This window comes from Hippopotamus amphibius, chromosome 15, assembly GCF_030028045.1.
Source record: "Hippopotamus amphibius kiboko isolate mHipAmp2 chromosome 15, mHipAmp2.hap2, whole genome shotgun sequence".
Lineage (NCBI taxonomy): Eukaryota > Metazoa > Chordata > Mammalia > Artiodactyla > Hippopotamidae > Hippopotamus > Hippopotamus amphibius.
In genome coordinates, this window is record NC_080200.1 from 38,665,729 (window position 1) to 38,684,722 (window position 18,994).

General features: G+C 37.4%; 1 protein-coding gene across 2 annotated transcripts in view; it reads left to right on the top strand.

The window, feature by feature from the left end:
* Positions 1-18,994, top strand: part of C9 (complement C9) — a 65,496-nt gene that overhangs the window by 38,007 nt on the left and 8,495 nt on the right. For both annotated transcript variants that reach the window (XM_057709789.1, XM_057709788.1), the window contains exons 7-9: positions 5,750-5,990; positions 9,425-9,550; positions 11,409-11,587. In XM_057709789.1, the coding sequence (XP_057565772.1) occupies positions 5,750-5,990; positions 9,425-9,550; positions 11,409-11,587 (546 nt within the window). The remainder of the gene's footprint in view (positions 1-5,749; positions 5,991-9,424; positions 9,551-11,408; positions 11,588-18,994) is intronic.

An 18,994-nucleotide genomic window follows, 5' to 3' on the forward strand; every position in this document is an offset into this window, starting at 1 on the left:
GACAGATTCTTAGAAAGGTATAACCTTCCAAGACTGAATCAGGAAGAAATAGAAAATATGAACAGACCAATCACAAGTAATGAAATTGAAACTGTGATTAAAAATCTCCCAACAAACAAAAGTCCAGGACCAGATGCACTCACAGGTGAATTTTATCACACATTTAGAGAAGAGCTAACACCCATCCTTCTCAAACTCTTCCAAAACATTGCAGAGGAAGGAACACTCCCAAACATTTTATGAGGCCACCATCACCCTGATACCAAAACCAGACAAAGAAACTACAAAAAAAGAAAACTACAGACCAATATCACTGATGAATTTAGATGCAAAAATCCTCAACAAAATACTAGCCAACAGAATCCAACAACACATAAAAAGGATCATACACCATGATCAAGTGGGGTTTATCCCTGCAATGCAAGGATTCTTCAATATATGCAAATCAATCAATGTGATACACCATATTAAGAAACTGAAGGATAAAAACCACATGATCATCTCAATAGATGCAGAAAAAGCTTTTGACAAAATTCAACACCCATTTATGATAAAAACTCTCCAGAAGGTGGGCACAGAGGGAACCTACCTCAACATAATAAAGGTCATATATGACAAACCCACAGCAAACATCATTCTCAATGGTGAAAAACTGGAAGCATTCCCTCTAAAATCAGGAACAAGACAAGATGTCCACTCTTGGCACTACTATTCAACATAGTTTTGGAAGTCCTTGCCACAGCAATCAGAGAAGATAAAGAAATAAAAGGAATCTAAATTGGAAAAGAAGAAGTAAAACTGTCACTGTTCACAGATGACGTGATACTATACCTAGAAAATCCTAAAGATGCCACCAGGAAACTACTTGAGCTAATCAATGAATTTGGTAACGTTGCAGGATACAAAATTAACACACAGAAATCTCTTGCATTTCTATACACTAAGAATGAATGATCAGAAAGAGAAATTAAGGAAACAATCCCATTCACCATTGCAACAAAAAGAATAGAATACCTAGGAATAAACCTAACCAAGGAGGTAAAAGATCTGTACTCAGAAAGCTAGAAGACACTAATGAAAGAAATCAAAGAAGACACAAACAGATGGAGGGACATACCATGTTCTTGGATTGGAAGAATCAACATTGTGAAAATGACTATATTATCAAAAGCAATTTACAGATTCAGTGCAATCCCAATCACATTACCAATGGCTTTTTTCACAGAACTAGAACAAGAAATCTTACGATTTGTATGGAAATGCAAAAGACCCCGAACAGCCAAAGCAATCTTGAGAAGGAAAGATGGAGTTGGTGAAATCATGCTTCCTGACTTCAGGCTATACTACAAGGCTACAGTGATCAAGATAGTTTGGTACTGGCACAAAAACAGAAATATAGATCTATGGAATAGGATAGAAAGCCCAGAGATAAACTACGGTCAACTCATCTATGACAAAGGAGTCAAGGATATACAATGGAGAAAAGGCAGCCTCTTCAATAAGTGGTGCTGGGAAAACTGGACAGCTACATGGAAAAGAATGAAATTAGAACACTCTTTAACACCATACACAAAAATAAACTCAAAATGGGTAAAACACCTAAACGTAAGGCCAGACACTATAAAACTCCTACAGGAAAACATAGGAAAAACACTCTTCAACATAAATAACAGCAAGATCTTTTTTGATCCACCCCCTAGAGTAATGGAAATAAAAACAAAAATAAATAAGTGGGACCTAATGAAACTTCAAAGCTTCTGCACAGCAAAGGAAACTATAAGCAAGACGAAAAGGCAACCCTCAGAATGGGAGAAAATATTTGCAAATGAATCAACAGACAAAGGATTAATCTCCAAAATATATAAACGTTCATCCAACTCGATATCAAAAAAACAAACAACCCAATCAGAAAATGGGCAGAAGGCCTAAATAGGCATTTCTCCAAAGAAGACATACGGGTGGCCAAAAGGCACATAAAAAGCTGCTCAACATCACTAATTATTAGAGAAATGCAAATCAAAACTACAATGAGGGATCACCTCACACAGGTGAGAATGGGCATCATCAGAAAATCTACAAACAGTAAATGCTGGAGAGCATGTGGAGAAAAGGGAATGCTCTTGCACTGCTGGTGGGAATGTAAATTGATACAGCCACTACAGAGAAGAGTATGGATGTTCCTTGCAAAACTAAAAATAGAACTACCATATGACCCAGCAATCCCACTGCTGGGCGTATACTGACAGAACACCATAATTCAAAAAGACACATGCACTCCAATGTTCATTGCAGCACTATTTACAATAGCCAGGCCATGGAAGCAACCTAAATGTCCATCAACAGATGAATGGATAAAGAAGATGTGGTACATATATACAATGGAATATTACGCAGCCATAAAAATGAACAAAACTGGGACATTTGTAGAGTAGAAACATGGATGGACCTAGAGACTGTCATACAGAGTGGAGTGAGTCAGAAAAAGAAACACAAATATGGTATATTAACACATATATGAGGAATATAGAAAAATGGTACACATCAACTGGTTTGTAAGGTCAAAATAGAGACACAGATGTAGAGAACAAACTTATGGACACCAAGTGGGGAAAGCAGGAAGAGTTGGGGGGAATGAATTAGGAGATAGGGATACCAAATAGTACACTCTAAATATATGCAGTTTATTGTCTGTTAACTGTATCTCAATAAAAGTTCTTAAAAAAAATAGATGCTTAGGACAGACTTCACTGAGGAGATGAGCTCTGAATAAAGATTTGATGGAGAGGAAACAGTCAAATAGTTATATTTGGGATGATATATTTAGCAGAAGGATCTATTAAAGACAGGTCCCTAGGATGGGAACATACCTGCCCATTGAGCCAAAGTGAACCAGAAAGAGAAAAGGTTAGAGAGCTCACCTTGAAATCAGATCATAAAAGGCCTCAGCCTATTCTAAGATTTTGGTTTTTTTCTTTTTTCTTTTTTTATTTTTTTTTATAGAATTTGGTTTTTTCAATGAGTGACATAAGGGACCGTTGGAATGTTTTGAATAGAAGGTTGACATATTCTAATATATTTTAAATTATTACTCTGGGTACTGTTGAGAAAAGATTATGAAAATTAAGAGCAAAAGGAAAAAGGTGTGTTAAAAGCTATTGCAAGAATCCAGGTGAGAGATGATGACAATTCAGAAAGGACAGTGTGGAGTCAAACATGACTCTATAGACTCCAAAGTTTTTAGCTGAGTAACCAGAAGGATGGACTTGCTATCAACTGAGATGGAGAAAAACTTCAGATAGAGCAGGTTTGGAGAAGAAGACCAGTAGTTAAGTTTTAATAAGACTAAGTTTGAGATGTCTGTTAGACATTCCATTGGAGATGTCAAGTAGGAAGTTGATGTTATGAGTCTGGAATTTGGGAAAGAGATCTGAGATTAAGCTCTAAGTTTGAGAGTTGTTAATATATAGATGGTGCTTATAAAGTCATAGGTTTTGGTGAGACCATTAATGAAGTTAGTGTGAATAGAAAAGAGAAGATCAAAGACTAAACTCAGGGAACTTTCGTAGAAAGAGGTCTGGAGAAAGAGGAGCGAAGGAAAACAAGATGTGGCCAGTGTAATGCTGTAGAACCTTGCTACTCAAAGTGTGGTCCAAGGACCGGCAGCAACAACATCACTGGGAAGTTAGGATCTCAGACCCTACCCTAGACCTACTGAATTAGAATTGCATTTTAACAAGATTCTCTAGGTCATTTATTCACACTGTACAGTTTGAGAAGAACCACCCTAGATAACAAAAAAAAATAAATTCTATCGAAGAGAAAAGAGTAATGAACTGTGTCAAAAGTGCTAATATGCGGAAGAAGATGAGGACTAAGAAGCAACCACTGGCTTTAGCATTGTGAAGGTCATTGGTGACCTTCAGAAGAGGTTTTGAACAAAAGAGATGTTTCGTTGGAATAGTGAGGGCAGCATGACTGGGTTAGACTGAAGAGAAACTGGGAAGAGAGGAATTGGAAGCAACCAGTATGGAAAACTCTTTAAAGGAATTTTGCTTCTGATGAGGGCAAAGAAATGGGTGGCAAATGGTCAGACAAGTAAGGCCAAGAGATTATTTTTATTCCTTCAAGATGAGAGAAACAAGAGTATATTTGGATGGGTATAATCTAAGATCTACCTCTAAAATAAATTGAGCCAAAGAACATAATGTCTTTCTGACAAGATATACCTCCTAATTTTAGCAAAAGTGAAAGGGAATCCAAATATGTTTTGTGCATCTTTGAGATTGCATTAAGAATTATTATGCAAGTCATCAGATGGAGAACATATATATATAAAGTTTCTTTAAGATTTTTGTTACATGCTGAATCACCAACTATCACCTGAATTTGTCATGCAGTGTGAAAACTGTGCTTCTAAAACATAACAAGTTTGGTGTAATATTCATATATACCAAGATGTACCTTTAAAAAAACAATAAAGTGTTTTAAACTACTATGTAATCAACACATGGCAACCACAACTGCAGCAGAAGAACTTCAAAAGAACCTTCCACAAAATCATGGGGTTCAACTGTAGTTTAGTTTTCGCCAGGACGGTCTATAGCATTAAATTGCATAGTTCTGTGTCACTGCCCCAGTTTTCCTTTGGAAATTTAAACCATCATCCCTGGAACATTTAACTGCTGAGGTGTTTAGATGGGCTCAAAAGCCACGTCTTAAAATATTATCTGTCCCTCCCTGTTATCAAAGATTGAGAGGACTTAGTAGAAGGCACAGAGACCTGAGACCTAGGTTTTCAGTACCAATCTCTGCAACAGACTGTGTGATTTGGGGAAAATAATTTGATACCTTTGTAACAGAGTTTCCCCACGTGTAAAATAAGATTGGGCTTCATATATAATGTCTACATTTCTTTCCATTGTTAACATTTTTAAGTCAAGTTAATGAGGTATAATTTACGTACAATAAAATGAAAAGATTTTGAGCATATAGTTCCACGAGTTTTGACTATTGTATCCATCTTTGTAACCACCTCCTCAAACAAGGTGTAGCATATTTCCATCACCTCAAGAAAATTCCCTCATGCCCTTTGCATTAATCCCCTACTGCCTGAGAGGCAATTGCTGAGCAGCTTTCTCTGACCACAGCTTAGTTTCACCTGTTCTAGAACATCATATAAATAGAATGCTGCAGTATATACCCTTTGGTGTCTGACTTTTTCACTCAGTATAATGTTTTTGAGATTTATCTATATTGTTGCCTGTACCAGTAGTTTGTTCCCTTTCATTGCTAACTAGTATTCCTTTGTGTGACTAGACTACAAGTTGTCTATTAATTCCCCTGTTGGTAGACATTTGTCACTTTCAGTTTTAAGCTCTTCTGAGCAAAGCTGCTATAACAGTCTCATACAGGTCTTTTGTGAACCACTTTTTTATTGATCTTATGTAGAAGTGGAGGTGCGGGCCATTGGGGTAGATGTGTGTCGACATTTACAAGAAACTGCCAAACAGTTCTTCAGAGTGGTTGTGCCATTTTACCCTTCCAGCAGCAAGGTGTGAGCGTTCTTGTTTCTGCACGTCTTCATCAACCGTATTGATAGGATTTTAAGTTTGCCATTCAAGTGGGTCAAAGTGATATCTTGCGGTCACTGCTAAACATGTATTGACTGTGGAAATTCTAAATTTTGTGATTTTTGAATTTGAAATAGCGGTGATAAAACTCATGTCTTTTCTTCTGCTCTACAACAAAGGAAAAACTCTTTCTGCATGTAAAAGGAGTCGTTCACCTGGGAAGATTTGTGATGAGAAATCGGGATGTCATGTTGACAACAACTTTCTTGGATTCTATAAAAGATCTGCCAGCTACCTATGAAAAAGGGGAATATTTTGCATTTTTGGAAACCTATGGAACTCACTACAGTAGCTCTGGGTCTCTAGGAGGACTCTATGAACTAATATATGTTTTGGATAAAGCTTCCATGAAGCGCCAAGGTATACCTAGAAATAGAGCTCTAACTTCCAGTGTTGTTTTAACCAACCACTATTTCTAGTGCTAACCTCTTCCAATGGTTAAAGGCTTTAGAATAGAGTTTTGTAACCTGCTTCTTTCTTTTTTTAAATAAATTTATTCATTTTATTATCTTTTTATTTATTGGCTGCGTTGGGTCTTTGTTACTGCACTCAGGCTTTCTCTAGTTACCGAGAGCGGGGGCTACTCTTCATTGTGGTGTGCGGGCTTCTCATTGCGGTGGCTTCTCTTGTTGTGGAGCACGGGCCTCTAGGCACACGGGCTTCAGTAGTTGTGGTGAGTGGGCTCATTAGTTGTGGCTCACAGGCTCTAGAACGCAGGCTCGTAGTTGTGGTGCACGGGCTTAGTTGCTCCGCTGTAAGCTGCTTCTTAGAGGGAACTCTCTCCCTGCCCTTTGGCCTATAAAATGCTATCAAACAGCAAATTGACTTCCACCTCAAGCAAGACGACTTGGCCATGTCTTACTCAGCAGCACTACTGAGAAATGCACAAAATCGTATTGCAATATAATATTGTTTGGTGGTGCTGCTTTTAGTGAAATACTATTTAAAGGGCTGAAAGTACAAGGGACATCATGAACATGACCTCTTGCTTAATCCATAGACTGGTTCAATTATATGTGTGCCAACTATCTTCCAAAGTATTCTTCAGAATTGGAAAGGTAATGTTCTAAATTTTCTCTCAGAGAGAAAGGAAGAAGCAACGTTAACAGCATCTAAGTCTAAAGCAAAAGTGGAAAATTAGTTTTACCTAATATGATGGCAGTTCTAGCCATAGGGTGGTAGTTGAAGTGGGTCCATATTCAGTAGGTTTCTGACCACACTTGAAATCATGGATAAGAATCTAGGCTTGATCATCCGTGTCTGCGATCTGTACAGGATAGGCCGATGTGCCACAGAATTACCATCCTGACCTGAAGACTTCCTGAGAGCTTTAGATGAATAAACTAGATGCCAATTTTCTATTTTAATAAGTGTTAATTATCTTTTGAGCAATTATGGATAGTTACCATACTGTTTTTTTAATTTATTTATTTATTTATTTATTTATTGCTGTGTTGGGTCTTTGTTGCTGCACATGGGCTTTATCTAGTTGTGGTGAGCAGGGGCTACTCTTCATTGTTGTGCACGGGCTCCCTATTGCAGTGGCTTCTCTTGTTGGGGAGCACAGGCTCTAGGCGTGTATGCTTCAGTAGTTGTGGCACATGGGCTCAATAGTGGTGACTCACAGGCTCTAGAGCACAGGCTCAGTAGTTGTGGCACCCAGGCTTAGTTGCTCCACGGCATGTGGGATCTTCCTGGAGCAGGGATCAAACCCACGTCCCCTGCATTGGCAGGTGGATTCTTAACCACTGCACCACCTAGGAAGTCCCATGATACTCTTTAAAGAGGCAATAGATGCCAGCATATCTCCTCTCTCTGCCCTCAAGTTTTGGGGTGTGTCTCTTAGGGAAGGAAGTGGGGCCAAAACCGCTTCCATGGCTTTTTCTCCTTAGCCTCTGGCTATGTTAAGTGAAAAAATGGGATTTGGCTCTGATCTTGAAGCCTGACCCTGTCCCCACGGTGGATAAACACTTTACAGATGAAACAAATGTGAATGGCCAGAACCAGTTGCTCTTGATGCCTCAGTCTAATCCTGGGCCAGTAGAAGCATTTCCAGGTGGAGTGGAGTATGAGGTTTCTTGGTTTATGTTGCCTCACAAGGCTATTCCTGAGAGATGGCATAATGAGGTCTCCAGGAGCCCTGCCCGGAAGGCTATATTGATAGATATCACATAGGGGAGGGGCACAAGAGGAATGTGTCTTGAGTAAGTTGAAAATCAGAAGAGAAAGGCTTGGCAAGGGTGATTGAAACACAAAGAACATTTCAGGCTGAGTTGCTTTGGTGAAAAAAATCCAAGGGCTGAAATCTTTCATCTTGGACAACTCAGAGCTACCTACTTATATCTACATACTTTCTGGGCTTAGTAGACAAAGATCATTAGGTCAACCCTGGGTCTTTGAAGTGGAAGTTGTGCTTCTCACTTCTCCACTTTGCCACACCTGAGGACCAAGCCACGTCCTCCATCTCAGTCTGGGGTGTCCAGACTCTGTGTGGTCATGGAACGGTCCACAGCTGAGGTAGAGAATTTAAGCTTTTGGGGGTCACTTAGGTATTTTCATCTTCATCTTAGAATCAGAATTCTCATGCTTCTTAGGTTAAGGTTGCAAATCTAGTATTCTGAAATTCTAGCATTGTCTTCCATTTTTATCCTCCCTCTTCCTTTGTCATGGGAAATTCTACTGGATATTTCTTAAGTTTTCATTAATTGTGGGTACACAAAAGATACTTGTGGAATGAATGAATGACTAAATGCCCCAGATCTCTATTTCTAAATCTCACCATGGGATCCTGGGATTAACCTAACCTCTCCCTTTCCTTTTTCCTAAAGCATTTTGGCTTCCAGGACAAACAACCACATGTTTGTATACGTGGATATATGCGTGTGTGTGACCTGAAGTAATAAATGAGAGCAAAAAGTGATGTGGTCAGTGAGCTGAGGCCTGGGCAGTTACTCTTAAAATAGAGAAATAATTTCCTCTTTTCAATCAAGGGACTAGACGGTAAATTATATACTTGAGTAAATATTAGGATTTTTCTTCCTTATAACTAGAGCATCCACACACCACAATGAGGCAGCTCCCGAGACCGATGTCTACTAAACAGCTTTCATAGGACCAGAATAAAGTGTCATCTATTTAAGCCATCTGCCGAAAGCAGCCCACCCAGCTCCCTTAATGATGAACTGAGACTTCCAAAGAAGATCCGGAGATGTTGACACATCCCATGACCAAATTATGAAGTTGATACAGAGAAGTGCTTAATAGCCAGACAGCTCTTATTTCTGATACCTACTTGGCTCATTACTGAGTACCATCAACAGGCTCCTTAACTGCTTTGTGATTCCTTATACTTATCTGTAATATGAGGATAATAATAAAACTTACCTCAAAAGGTGAATGTGAAGATTAAATTAGTTAATTTACACAAAATGCTTAGAATGATGCTGTGCATATAATCATTCAATACATGTTAGATGCTTTCTCCCTTTTACGGTATTAAAGGTAGAGGACTGTACTATAACCACCCTTGTCTGACTCATGTCCCTTTTAACAAGGGGTAAATTTTTGTGTCCTTTACCATTAAGTTGACAAGCAAAGTCAAAGGAGACCATTAGATTCTAATATGAGGGCAAAGCAGACATAATCTTGCATTTTGCATTCAGTAATAATGTCTAGGAATCAAAGTATGTTTCTTACAAAATAGCAAAATTGGAATTTATTTATGATGTTGATAGATGATGTTTATGATGATGATAGACATTGTCTAATAATTTCCAACTAAATGTGTTAAACAGGTGTTGAACTAAGGGATGTGAAGAGATGCCTTGGGTTTAATCTGGACTTATCTGTGAATGTTGGAGTTGAAATCAAAGGAAATGTTAGTTCAAAAAATTGCTTAAATAGGGGCGAAGGTGAAGTTGGTAAGTACAGCAACTAACTTACCAGGGTAAAAAGAAGCAGGAAGTGTCAATGAGCACTGCCCTGTCACTATGAGCCTTCTCGATTTTATCTTTTTTTCTTCTTCTTTTTCCTTTTTGGGCCAAGCCACACAGGAACTTACTTCCCTGGACAGGGATTGATCCCAAGCCATTGGTGGTGAAAGCACCATGTCCTAACCACTGAACAGCCAGGGAATTCTCAAAAACTATTTTTTCTTTCCAGTGTTTCCCAAACCATTATAAATACAAGTAACCCAGGGACATGTATTCAGGGGTGTCACCATTGCGCCGGTCGTACAATGCACAGCTCTGGGAAATACAGCCATTTACACTGTGGTCATTGTAGATTTCTATATTTATCATGGCAATGGTAGAAGGCCAATGGTAGAAACATATCTTGAGGGAAGATTTCTTTTTTTCCCCTAATTTTAACAAAGCATCCGCATGGCCTAGTGGCAGCGCTGTCTGTGTCCATCAAGAAAGGAGAAGGTCAAAGCCATCTCCCTAACTCAATCTTCCATCTGACTCAAAATCCGTAATTTACCTTCACCCAATTGATCAAAAGGTACAAGCTTCCAGTTATAAGGTAAACAAGTACTGGGGATGTAATGTACAACGTGAAAACTATAGTTAACACTGCTGTGTGACGTATTTGAAAGTTGCTAAGCGGATAGATCCTAAGAGTTCTCATCACAAGGAAAAAATAATTTTTGCAACTATATGAGGTGATGTATGTTAACTAAACATTGTGATAATCATTTTGCAATATATATGTATGTCAGGTCATTATTCTGTACACCTTAAACTTACACAGTATTGTATGTCAGATATATCTCAATAAAACTGAGTGAAAGAATGAAAATCCCTAATCCATCCTCAACATTAAATCAGTGCATAACGTTTTTAAAAATATAATTTTTTTGGTATAAATATTACTTCTGTTGCTAATCATTAGCAGATTTATAAGCTTGAGATGGTGCTAGAATTCTCAAATTTTACTCTAATCAGAAATACTTGAGAGCATTCTTAGAAACACAAATGCTTCAGACTCATCTTTAAAGCGTCAGCTGAGAGTGGAGAAGTAGAAGAGAGGAAAACCTAATATTTTTAAAAGCATACCAGCCACTTACATGTGGCCACAATTAGAAACTACTGATGAAGTGAGAAGAAAACTGTCCTTACCATCAAACGTCGTAATTTCAAACTTTGGCCCTTAAGCTTACTGTGTGATCTTGGGCTAGTCACTCTATCACTCTGAGGCTGTCTTCTCGTCTATAAAAATAAGGAAGGATAGACAAAAATCACCTTGAAATTACTTTTTAGTTCAAAAAATTCACAACTCTAAATGATTTACCAGAAGCTTTTTAAAAGCAGTTTAGCCCAGGAGAGGCTGAGGGAGAAATACATAAAAATTGGGGTGGAAAGAAATTGTACTTTTCCCTTTATTCTTTTTTTATACTCTATGATTTTTTATACTATTAAAATAGTTTAAAGCAAACTTATGCAAAGTATGATTATGAAGGAAAGTCTATAACAAAAAATGTGTCCAATTGAGTCGTGTCCCTGTGTGTGCATGTGCTTAGGTGATGAACTTTGAATTATTAATATATCTCAAGCATCATACCATTTATATTTCCTTTAAAAAGATGATTGAAAACTATAACTGACTACTAATGAAAATTACCCTTGGAGATTTGGGGTGAAAAAAACACATAAGTAATACTTATATGTAAAATTCAATAAATATACTAGACTATACCTTATGAAAGGGGTTCAATAAATGTCTATCAAATATCACAGAACTGTACATGCTTCACTTATGTCTTCTTTCTCTTCTCAGAACACACCATGACTGACAACCTCATTGATGATGTTATTTCATTCATAAGAGGAGGAACCCAAAAATATGCAACTGAACTGAAAGAGAAGCTTCTCAAAGGAGCCAAGACGATTGATGCAAATGACTTTGTAAATTGGGCCTCTTCCTTAAATGATGCTCCAGTGCTCATAAATCAAAAAGTAAGAAATACTTATTTTCAAAAAGAAGACGTTGTCATTTTCTTACTAAATGTAATTGTTGGTTCAGAGGAACAGTTAACTTCATCTGAAAGAGATGTGAGCGTTCAAATGCACCCCCATCCCATCCCCGAAAGAAGCGGGGCATAGAAGGAAGGCACAGAAGGGGCATCAGAGCAACCCGGCCTGAGCCTGAGTCTCTGTTCCTCACTGGATGTGTGATAGTTTCTGACTTCCACAACACTGAATTCTCCAGGGTGCCATGTTTATTTTGAGGACGTAATGCGATTGCTTGTATTGAGACTATAGCACAGATTGGTACAAAATAGTTGCCCAGGAATTGTTCCTTCCCTTCCATCTGCCTCAGTGGTCCCCTGCCTTCAGGTGACATCATACCACGACTTCTAACACAGGAGAACCGTATTTATCGAGGGCCTTTGTGAAAGGGAAGTTCACAAATTCTCAGAAAATAAGACCAGGAGTGAACACTTCTCATGGTCAGGAAATCTGTCCCTTTTTGTGTCTTGACTATAATAGTCTTCAGTTTATGAACCTTTTGTGACTTTACAGTCTGGTGCGTATTCTTACGCATAAAAAACTACATTATAATTATAAAGAGATAAATGCCAATGTTATTTAGCCTCATCATTCTCTCCCCAAACTAACTAAAAAGGGTATGTGTTTTCCTTTACTGCTTATTTTGTTCCTGATATTGTTAGAAAATATTTTTCCTGCTTTCTTCTATAGCTTTCAATTTTCCCTGTACGTTTCCCAATTTTCTTCCCTCAGGTTAAATTTATCGTTGATTTCTCCCTATTTCCTTTTGATTAACTTGAGTTATAAACATGTTGACCTTTTTTTTTTTTTCCACACAGTGAAGCATGTGGAATCTTAGTTCCCCAACCAGGTATCAAACCTGTGCCTCCTGCAGTGGGAGGGCGGAGTCTTAACCATTGGACCACCAGGGAAGTCCAACACGTTGACATTTTTGCTAGGACTAGTTATTGGAGAATTATGCTCCTTCGTTCTTCATTCTTGTCTTTAAAGAGTGAGTGAAACCACCAAAACTACTTCATTTATGTTAGAGAGAAACTCAGAAACAGGAAAATCGTAATGTACTTCCCCTTTGGGTTATGGAAATCTAGCCAGTTATAAATGTGCAAGCACATCAATGAGAGGCTTCAAATATTTTGTCACAAAACTAGGACAAAGAGAGGAAAAAAGCTGGCCACATTAGCATGCCCATATATAAAATTAAAATCAGAAGAGGCCCCTTTAATTTTGTCACATTTAAATAATATTTAAAGTCATCATCTTGAACTCAGTGAAATGAATCTATGTCAGAAGATCTTAAGTAAGAAAGGAATTGGGACTTCCCTGGTGGTCCAGTGGGTAAGATTCCACATTCCCAATGCAGGGGGCCTGGGTTCCATCCCTGGTTGGGGAACTAGATCCTGCTTGTATGCTGCAACTTAGACCTGGCACAACCTAAATAAGTAAATATTAAAAAAAATAATAAAAAAGGAATTAATTGGGAATTCCCTGGCTGTCCTTTTGTTTCGGACTCTACACTTTTACTGCCAAGGGCCCGGGTTGGATCTCTGGTCAGGGAACTAAGAAGCCACGTGGCCAAAAACAAACAAACAAACAAACATGAAGAGAATTGATTTAAGTAGATGTTTACATTTAGACAGACACCTAAAGTGGCTTGTCTTCTCATCTCTACGAAGGAAGTTCAACTGTCCTTGCATGGATCCCAGGTTGTTCTCTGAGGAGGTCTTAATAATAGTCTATCACATTCTAGAGCTGATTTTTAAAATCTCAGGTCAATAAAGTACCTGCTGAAGATTTACTACTGGATTTGCTAGAACTACTCAAAGACTTTCATCAGCTCTGTTGGCACAGTCCTACTAGCTGGATGCAAAATATAGTCTATTTTATTGACCCCCAGATTTTTAGATTAGTGGGCATCCCATCTAATATATCTATATGTTTCTTTCTTCAAGAATTGGAAGCCTAGACTCTTTATATCAATGTTCTACCCAAGAAAAAGGCAATCATAGTCTACCATGAAATACTTTTTAAATTTATCTTCTTGTAGGAGAAGTTTCAAAAAAGAGTAAAATATTATGGTTTTTATTGACTTTGTATGGCTTTGAAACCTCTAAAGAGACCTGAGATATAGCTTAATTTGACCTTGAAATAGATTCCAAGTTATTTTGCTCTCATAAATGCTAGTGGTCCTTTGCTTAATTGGCATTTCCATGAGGTAACTGAACAATCTATAATCATTAATTCATTCTTTGGTAATTTGAAGCATTTTATTGTCTGCATATGACATATCCAAACACTGGGAATGACCTTAATATTAAAATAATTGTCCCTCCTATTTAATTATGTAAAGAATTGATAAAACCTCTCCCCACTCACACTAAACTGGTTTATATTTGATTCTCTGTAGCAATTTAAATCAATTATCTAGATATTTATGTTGCAAAGAGTTTCTCTTGGAGGAAACACAAAGTTATATCACTCTAAATCAAAGGCTGTTTAAATATATTACTGAGATTTTCTAAGTAAAGCACTTGGTTTTATTTGTATTTATTTTCCACACTGAAGAAACTATGACCATGCTATATTTAGTAGACTCTTGTGGCTTTGATTATCCTTTTGTCTGTGCGTCAGCAGATCCCAGATCACCTCTTGAGGAATGTCTTGGCCCAGTCCAAGAATTTTCCTCCAGCCCTTCTCCCTGCAGAGGAGATAGCTTGCGTCTCTCTTTCAGTATCGACTTTATCATAGTCTTCAGCTTTCATGAAAGTGTGATAATTCCATTTCCAGCTTACCGGTATGTTAACACAAGTGGCTCTACACTTTACCTCAATAGAATAGCTGAACTTGGTTTCTCAAGCTTACCACTACAAACTAGTTGTAAAAATGTCAGCTGAGAGAAATTACGTTTAGTAACGATCACCTGAGAGATATAAAGTTTACGATTTCCTCTAGAGCAGTAGCAGTAGAGATCAGTATATCTCGCATATAGCATACTGGCTTCCTGCAAAGTTTTGTTTTTGCATTAGAAAGAACAAATATGCTTACGTAATACAATGTCTCTTTTATGAGAACTCATGGGAGATATTCCCCTTCATTCTTAGTTTCAAGAATCATTTTGTTTCTCTTGGGAATCAGGTGAGCTTTTCTTATATCCACGTAGTCATTAAAATTCAGTTGTCTTATTCAATGTGCTAGAAATATAACAAATTTATGCCTCACCTCATGCAAACGGACGGGTCTTCTGCGTGAATTTTGTGCATCTGTGTTGCTTTTACCTTCATCTTGCCTTTTCCGTTCAATTCTCCTTTCCTCATTTCTCTCAGTCACTCTTATCCACCCACATGTCAAGCTGGGTTAAACTCTTAATGGAACAACTTTGAATAATAACAAATTAATTTATCTACCATTTTTGTTATATAGTGCAACTCTTAGAGCGATGCAGCAGATGTAGAGAAACATCAGAATTTTAAAGAGCTGTGGTACCAGTGTTCTATGTTATAGTCATTGCAGTTATAATGATATAGTAAAAATCATTCCTAACTCTCTTGTATAGCAATTAAAAAAAACACACACTCGTTCGTTCAACAAACTACATTTGGTACATATAGTTTCACTAGTTTGGAAGCCTAAAAGAAACCTAAATGTACTCAATATCAAACTGTATTGTCAATTTATTTGTATTTTAGAATGTTGCATGAGAGATTACATCCACTGAAAATGGTCGGAAGAGAAGGGAGTTAGCTTGTATAGGAGAAAAATGAAAATTGTTTTCTTACTTAACAGAAGGCCAAAGTTCATCAGAAAAAAAATGCAGCTCTTCAAGCAAACTTCAAGAAGTACATTTTAATCATTCTTTGTCTTCTTGTGGGATTCTTGACTCCAGGGTTTGAAGCTCCTCTGAAACTCTTTGCCACTGCACATCCTTCCTCTTTATCTCTTTGAACACTGTTTATGCATTTCATCCAAATTGTATTTTCTCCATGACCCTCTATTCCTATGTCTTTGGTTATCTGGCCTTGACTTTTCTTTGAAGGGTAAAACAAGATGAATTTCTTTTCTTGAAAATCAAAATAACTCCACCACATGCTTACGTTGTGTATGCCAATGTGGCAACATTGGTAAGAGGTTTCTTTCTTCCAAATAAATATTTCGCAGTTGAAATCTGAATCCTATAAGCTAATTCATAAAAGACTATGGTAGGGGACCACTGTGGTGACTTTGTAGAAGTTCTTGATATATTCTGAATATGAGCCTATTCTCATATGAAAGTGTTACAAATATCTTATTTCATTGGAGGACTTTCACCCTTCAGTGGTATTCTTGATAACAGATATCCTCTTTTTTACTTTTTATCTTGAAATAATTTTAGACTTATAATTGCACAAATAGTACAGACAGTAAAATTTCAAAAACAGCACAGACTTCACACATACCCTACACCCAGCAACCCCTACGCATTAACAGCTTACATGACTATAGAACAGTTATCAAGATCAGAAAATTAACATTGACTAAATCACAGACCTTATTCAAATTTCAGTAGTTTTCCCCCCTAATGTCCTTCTTTCTGTTCCAGGATCCAAGCAGGATCCCATGTTGCATTTAATTGTCATGTCTCCTTAGGCTCCAATCTGTGACAGTTGCTTAGACTTTCCTTGTCTTTCATGACCTTGACACTTTTGATGAATATTTGTCAGTTATTGTGTCAACTGTCTCTCAATTTAGACGTCAGGTAGATTGAGGTTCCGCATTTTTGGCAAGAATACCACAGAAGTGACGCTGTGTCCTTAGCGCCTCATGTCAGGAACAATGATGCTGATTTCTTTAATGTAGTCAAAAATTTCTTTTCACTGTAGTGAGTGCTTTTGTGTCCTATTTCAAGTCTTTCCCTACTTCAAGGTCTTGAAGATACTCTCCTATATATTATCTTCCAGAAGCTTTATTGTATGCTTTTACATTTCAATCTACAATCACCATAGATTTGCTTTTTTATGTGTGCCGTAAGTTTGAAGGTCACTTTTTAAACCTTATGAATATCTCATTGTCCTAGAACAATTTATATTGTTATTGATTGTATCTATTAGAATCAAACATTGGTCTACTTTCAAAGCATGCTATTTTGAAGATTTCTTCTGTTATCTTTCTTTTTAGCAATTTTACTCTGATGTGCCTAGGTGTGAAAAGAGCAATTTTTAACCTTGCTTTTCATTAATAGAGTATCTTGATGTCTTTCACCAGGTTTGTAATATTTTCAGCCATTAGCTCTTCAAATATTGTTTCTTATACATTCTCTCCTTCTGGGACTCAAACTACGTAGGTCTTTTACCTTCTCACTCTATCTTTTATGTTTCCTGCTGTCCTTCTGTATTTCCTGACCTCGCATCTCTTCATGCTTCATTGCCTAATATCCTCTTTGAATCTATATTTCAGTTCATTAACTTTACTTCAGTTGTGTCACATCTGCTATTTAACCAGTCCATTAATTTGTATAATAGCAAGTTCCAATTCTCTTTATTTTTTTTCAAATCTTCTATTTTTAAAAATAATTTTCAGGTCTCTGCTAAAATTTTTAATCTTGTCTCTTATGCTTATGTAAACATAGTTGTTTTAAAGTTTACGTCTGATTACTCAAATCTTGGCATTCCCGAAGTCTGTTTCTATTTCTCATTCATGTTGGCTCGTTTCCTTGTGTACCTAGTTACTTTCATCGTGGGCTGGATATTATACTTTAAAAACTGCTATCAGAGAAGTTTGAGGCCTGAGATGATTTTATTTTCTTCAGGAGAAAATATATATTTATATCTGGAAAGCCTCTGGGGTACTAACGACTCGGGATTCTTTTAAAACTGGCTGCAGTCTTTGCCAGGGCTACCTTAGTTCCAATTTTCTCTTACTTCTAGGGATCTAGTCCTCTGGGGCCCAACCCAAAGCACAGCTTGTTTACTTTTGTTGTCCCTGAATCCCAACCTTTCTTCCCCAGCCCAGTAACACGCCGCTTTGCCTCCTAGCTCCTTGACTGCCTCTTCCTGATTTAGGAAATGTATCAAGGGGACTGGTGACCCAAAAGTACTGGGCTCACCACACTGAATTTCCACCTCTTCCCAGATCCTAGACTAGTAATTTTTTGTCACTTTGTTAGTTCTCCAGGGCCTTCAAGTAGATTTTTAAGTTTGACTTTTATTTTGTCCAGCTTTTCTCATTGTCCTCAGAAAAAGGATGAGTTGACTTTATTTAATCCACCATTACTCTTCTGCAGGAATTTGTGGTATATTTTTTAATCTCGTCTTTCTTGAGTCTTTGGATTCCAATTTCTTCTAAATTCTGTGGTCTCTTAATTCAAGGTACTATGCCACCAAAGGGTCTCAATTTCTTACAATTTTTTTACTCAAGCATCTTTTTAGTCGCACAATTGAATTTGCTTAAATTAAATGGACATATGATACAAGTTTTCTATAAATGTTTATGTATGTATATAAAACAAAACCTTATATATTCTATATGTGTTATATATGTAACATAACTAAGAATTTTTTTGAATTCTGCACTATATTACTAGAGTAGTCTTCTTTCCATCTTAACACTCTCAAATCTCAACTTCATAGTCATTTTTGTCAGGAAAGCCTTTCCAAACTTCCTTGATTCAATTGTAGCAACTATGTATCTTACTCCAGGAATTTAAGTGTACAAAATAAATGATTTTACTTCCTTCATTTAAGTATAATTAAGTTTGAGATAGAGACCCCATTCCTTCCATGCCGCTGAAAAGTCATCCTTCATTCATTTGTTGGATGGGATTCAGGGTGTTTCTTGCTTGTCCTGATGCTTCTGTCTGGGAAATGAAGACATGATGTAGGTAAGTATGTAGTCCATTGTGGCCATCCTGATAACCTCATTGTTCAAAGTTTACAAGTGAACTTGAAGTCAGATGGTTCCAAACTTTCCATGCCAAGATTGTGCATGGGAGTCACTGACAAAGCTGTAGCCTGGTTCTTGATAGCCATCTTCTCTAGGGTCACTCCATGATTGTGCTACTTCCCAAATTAGCTGCAAGAGATCTAGCTATGGTTTCCTGCTACTTGAGGTATATATGCTAACTCTATCCCTTTCCCGGACTGGAATGCCCCCTTCGATGGCATTCTTCCCACACTCCCTCTCCCAACAAAAATGTATCAACGAGTTCAGGCTTTTAGAGAAAAAAATCAATAAAGAGTTTGCCTTTAGGGGCATTCTAGATTTGGCTTCACACACAAACTTCCTCTTAGACAAGAGATCAGAAGTACTTGCCTACCTTCTGGAAGAGGGCAGGTAGAGAAAAAAGGGAGCAGAACAGATTCACAGTAAATATGTCAGTAAATT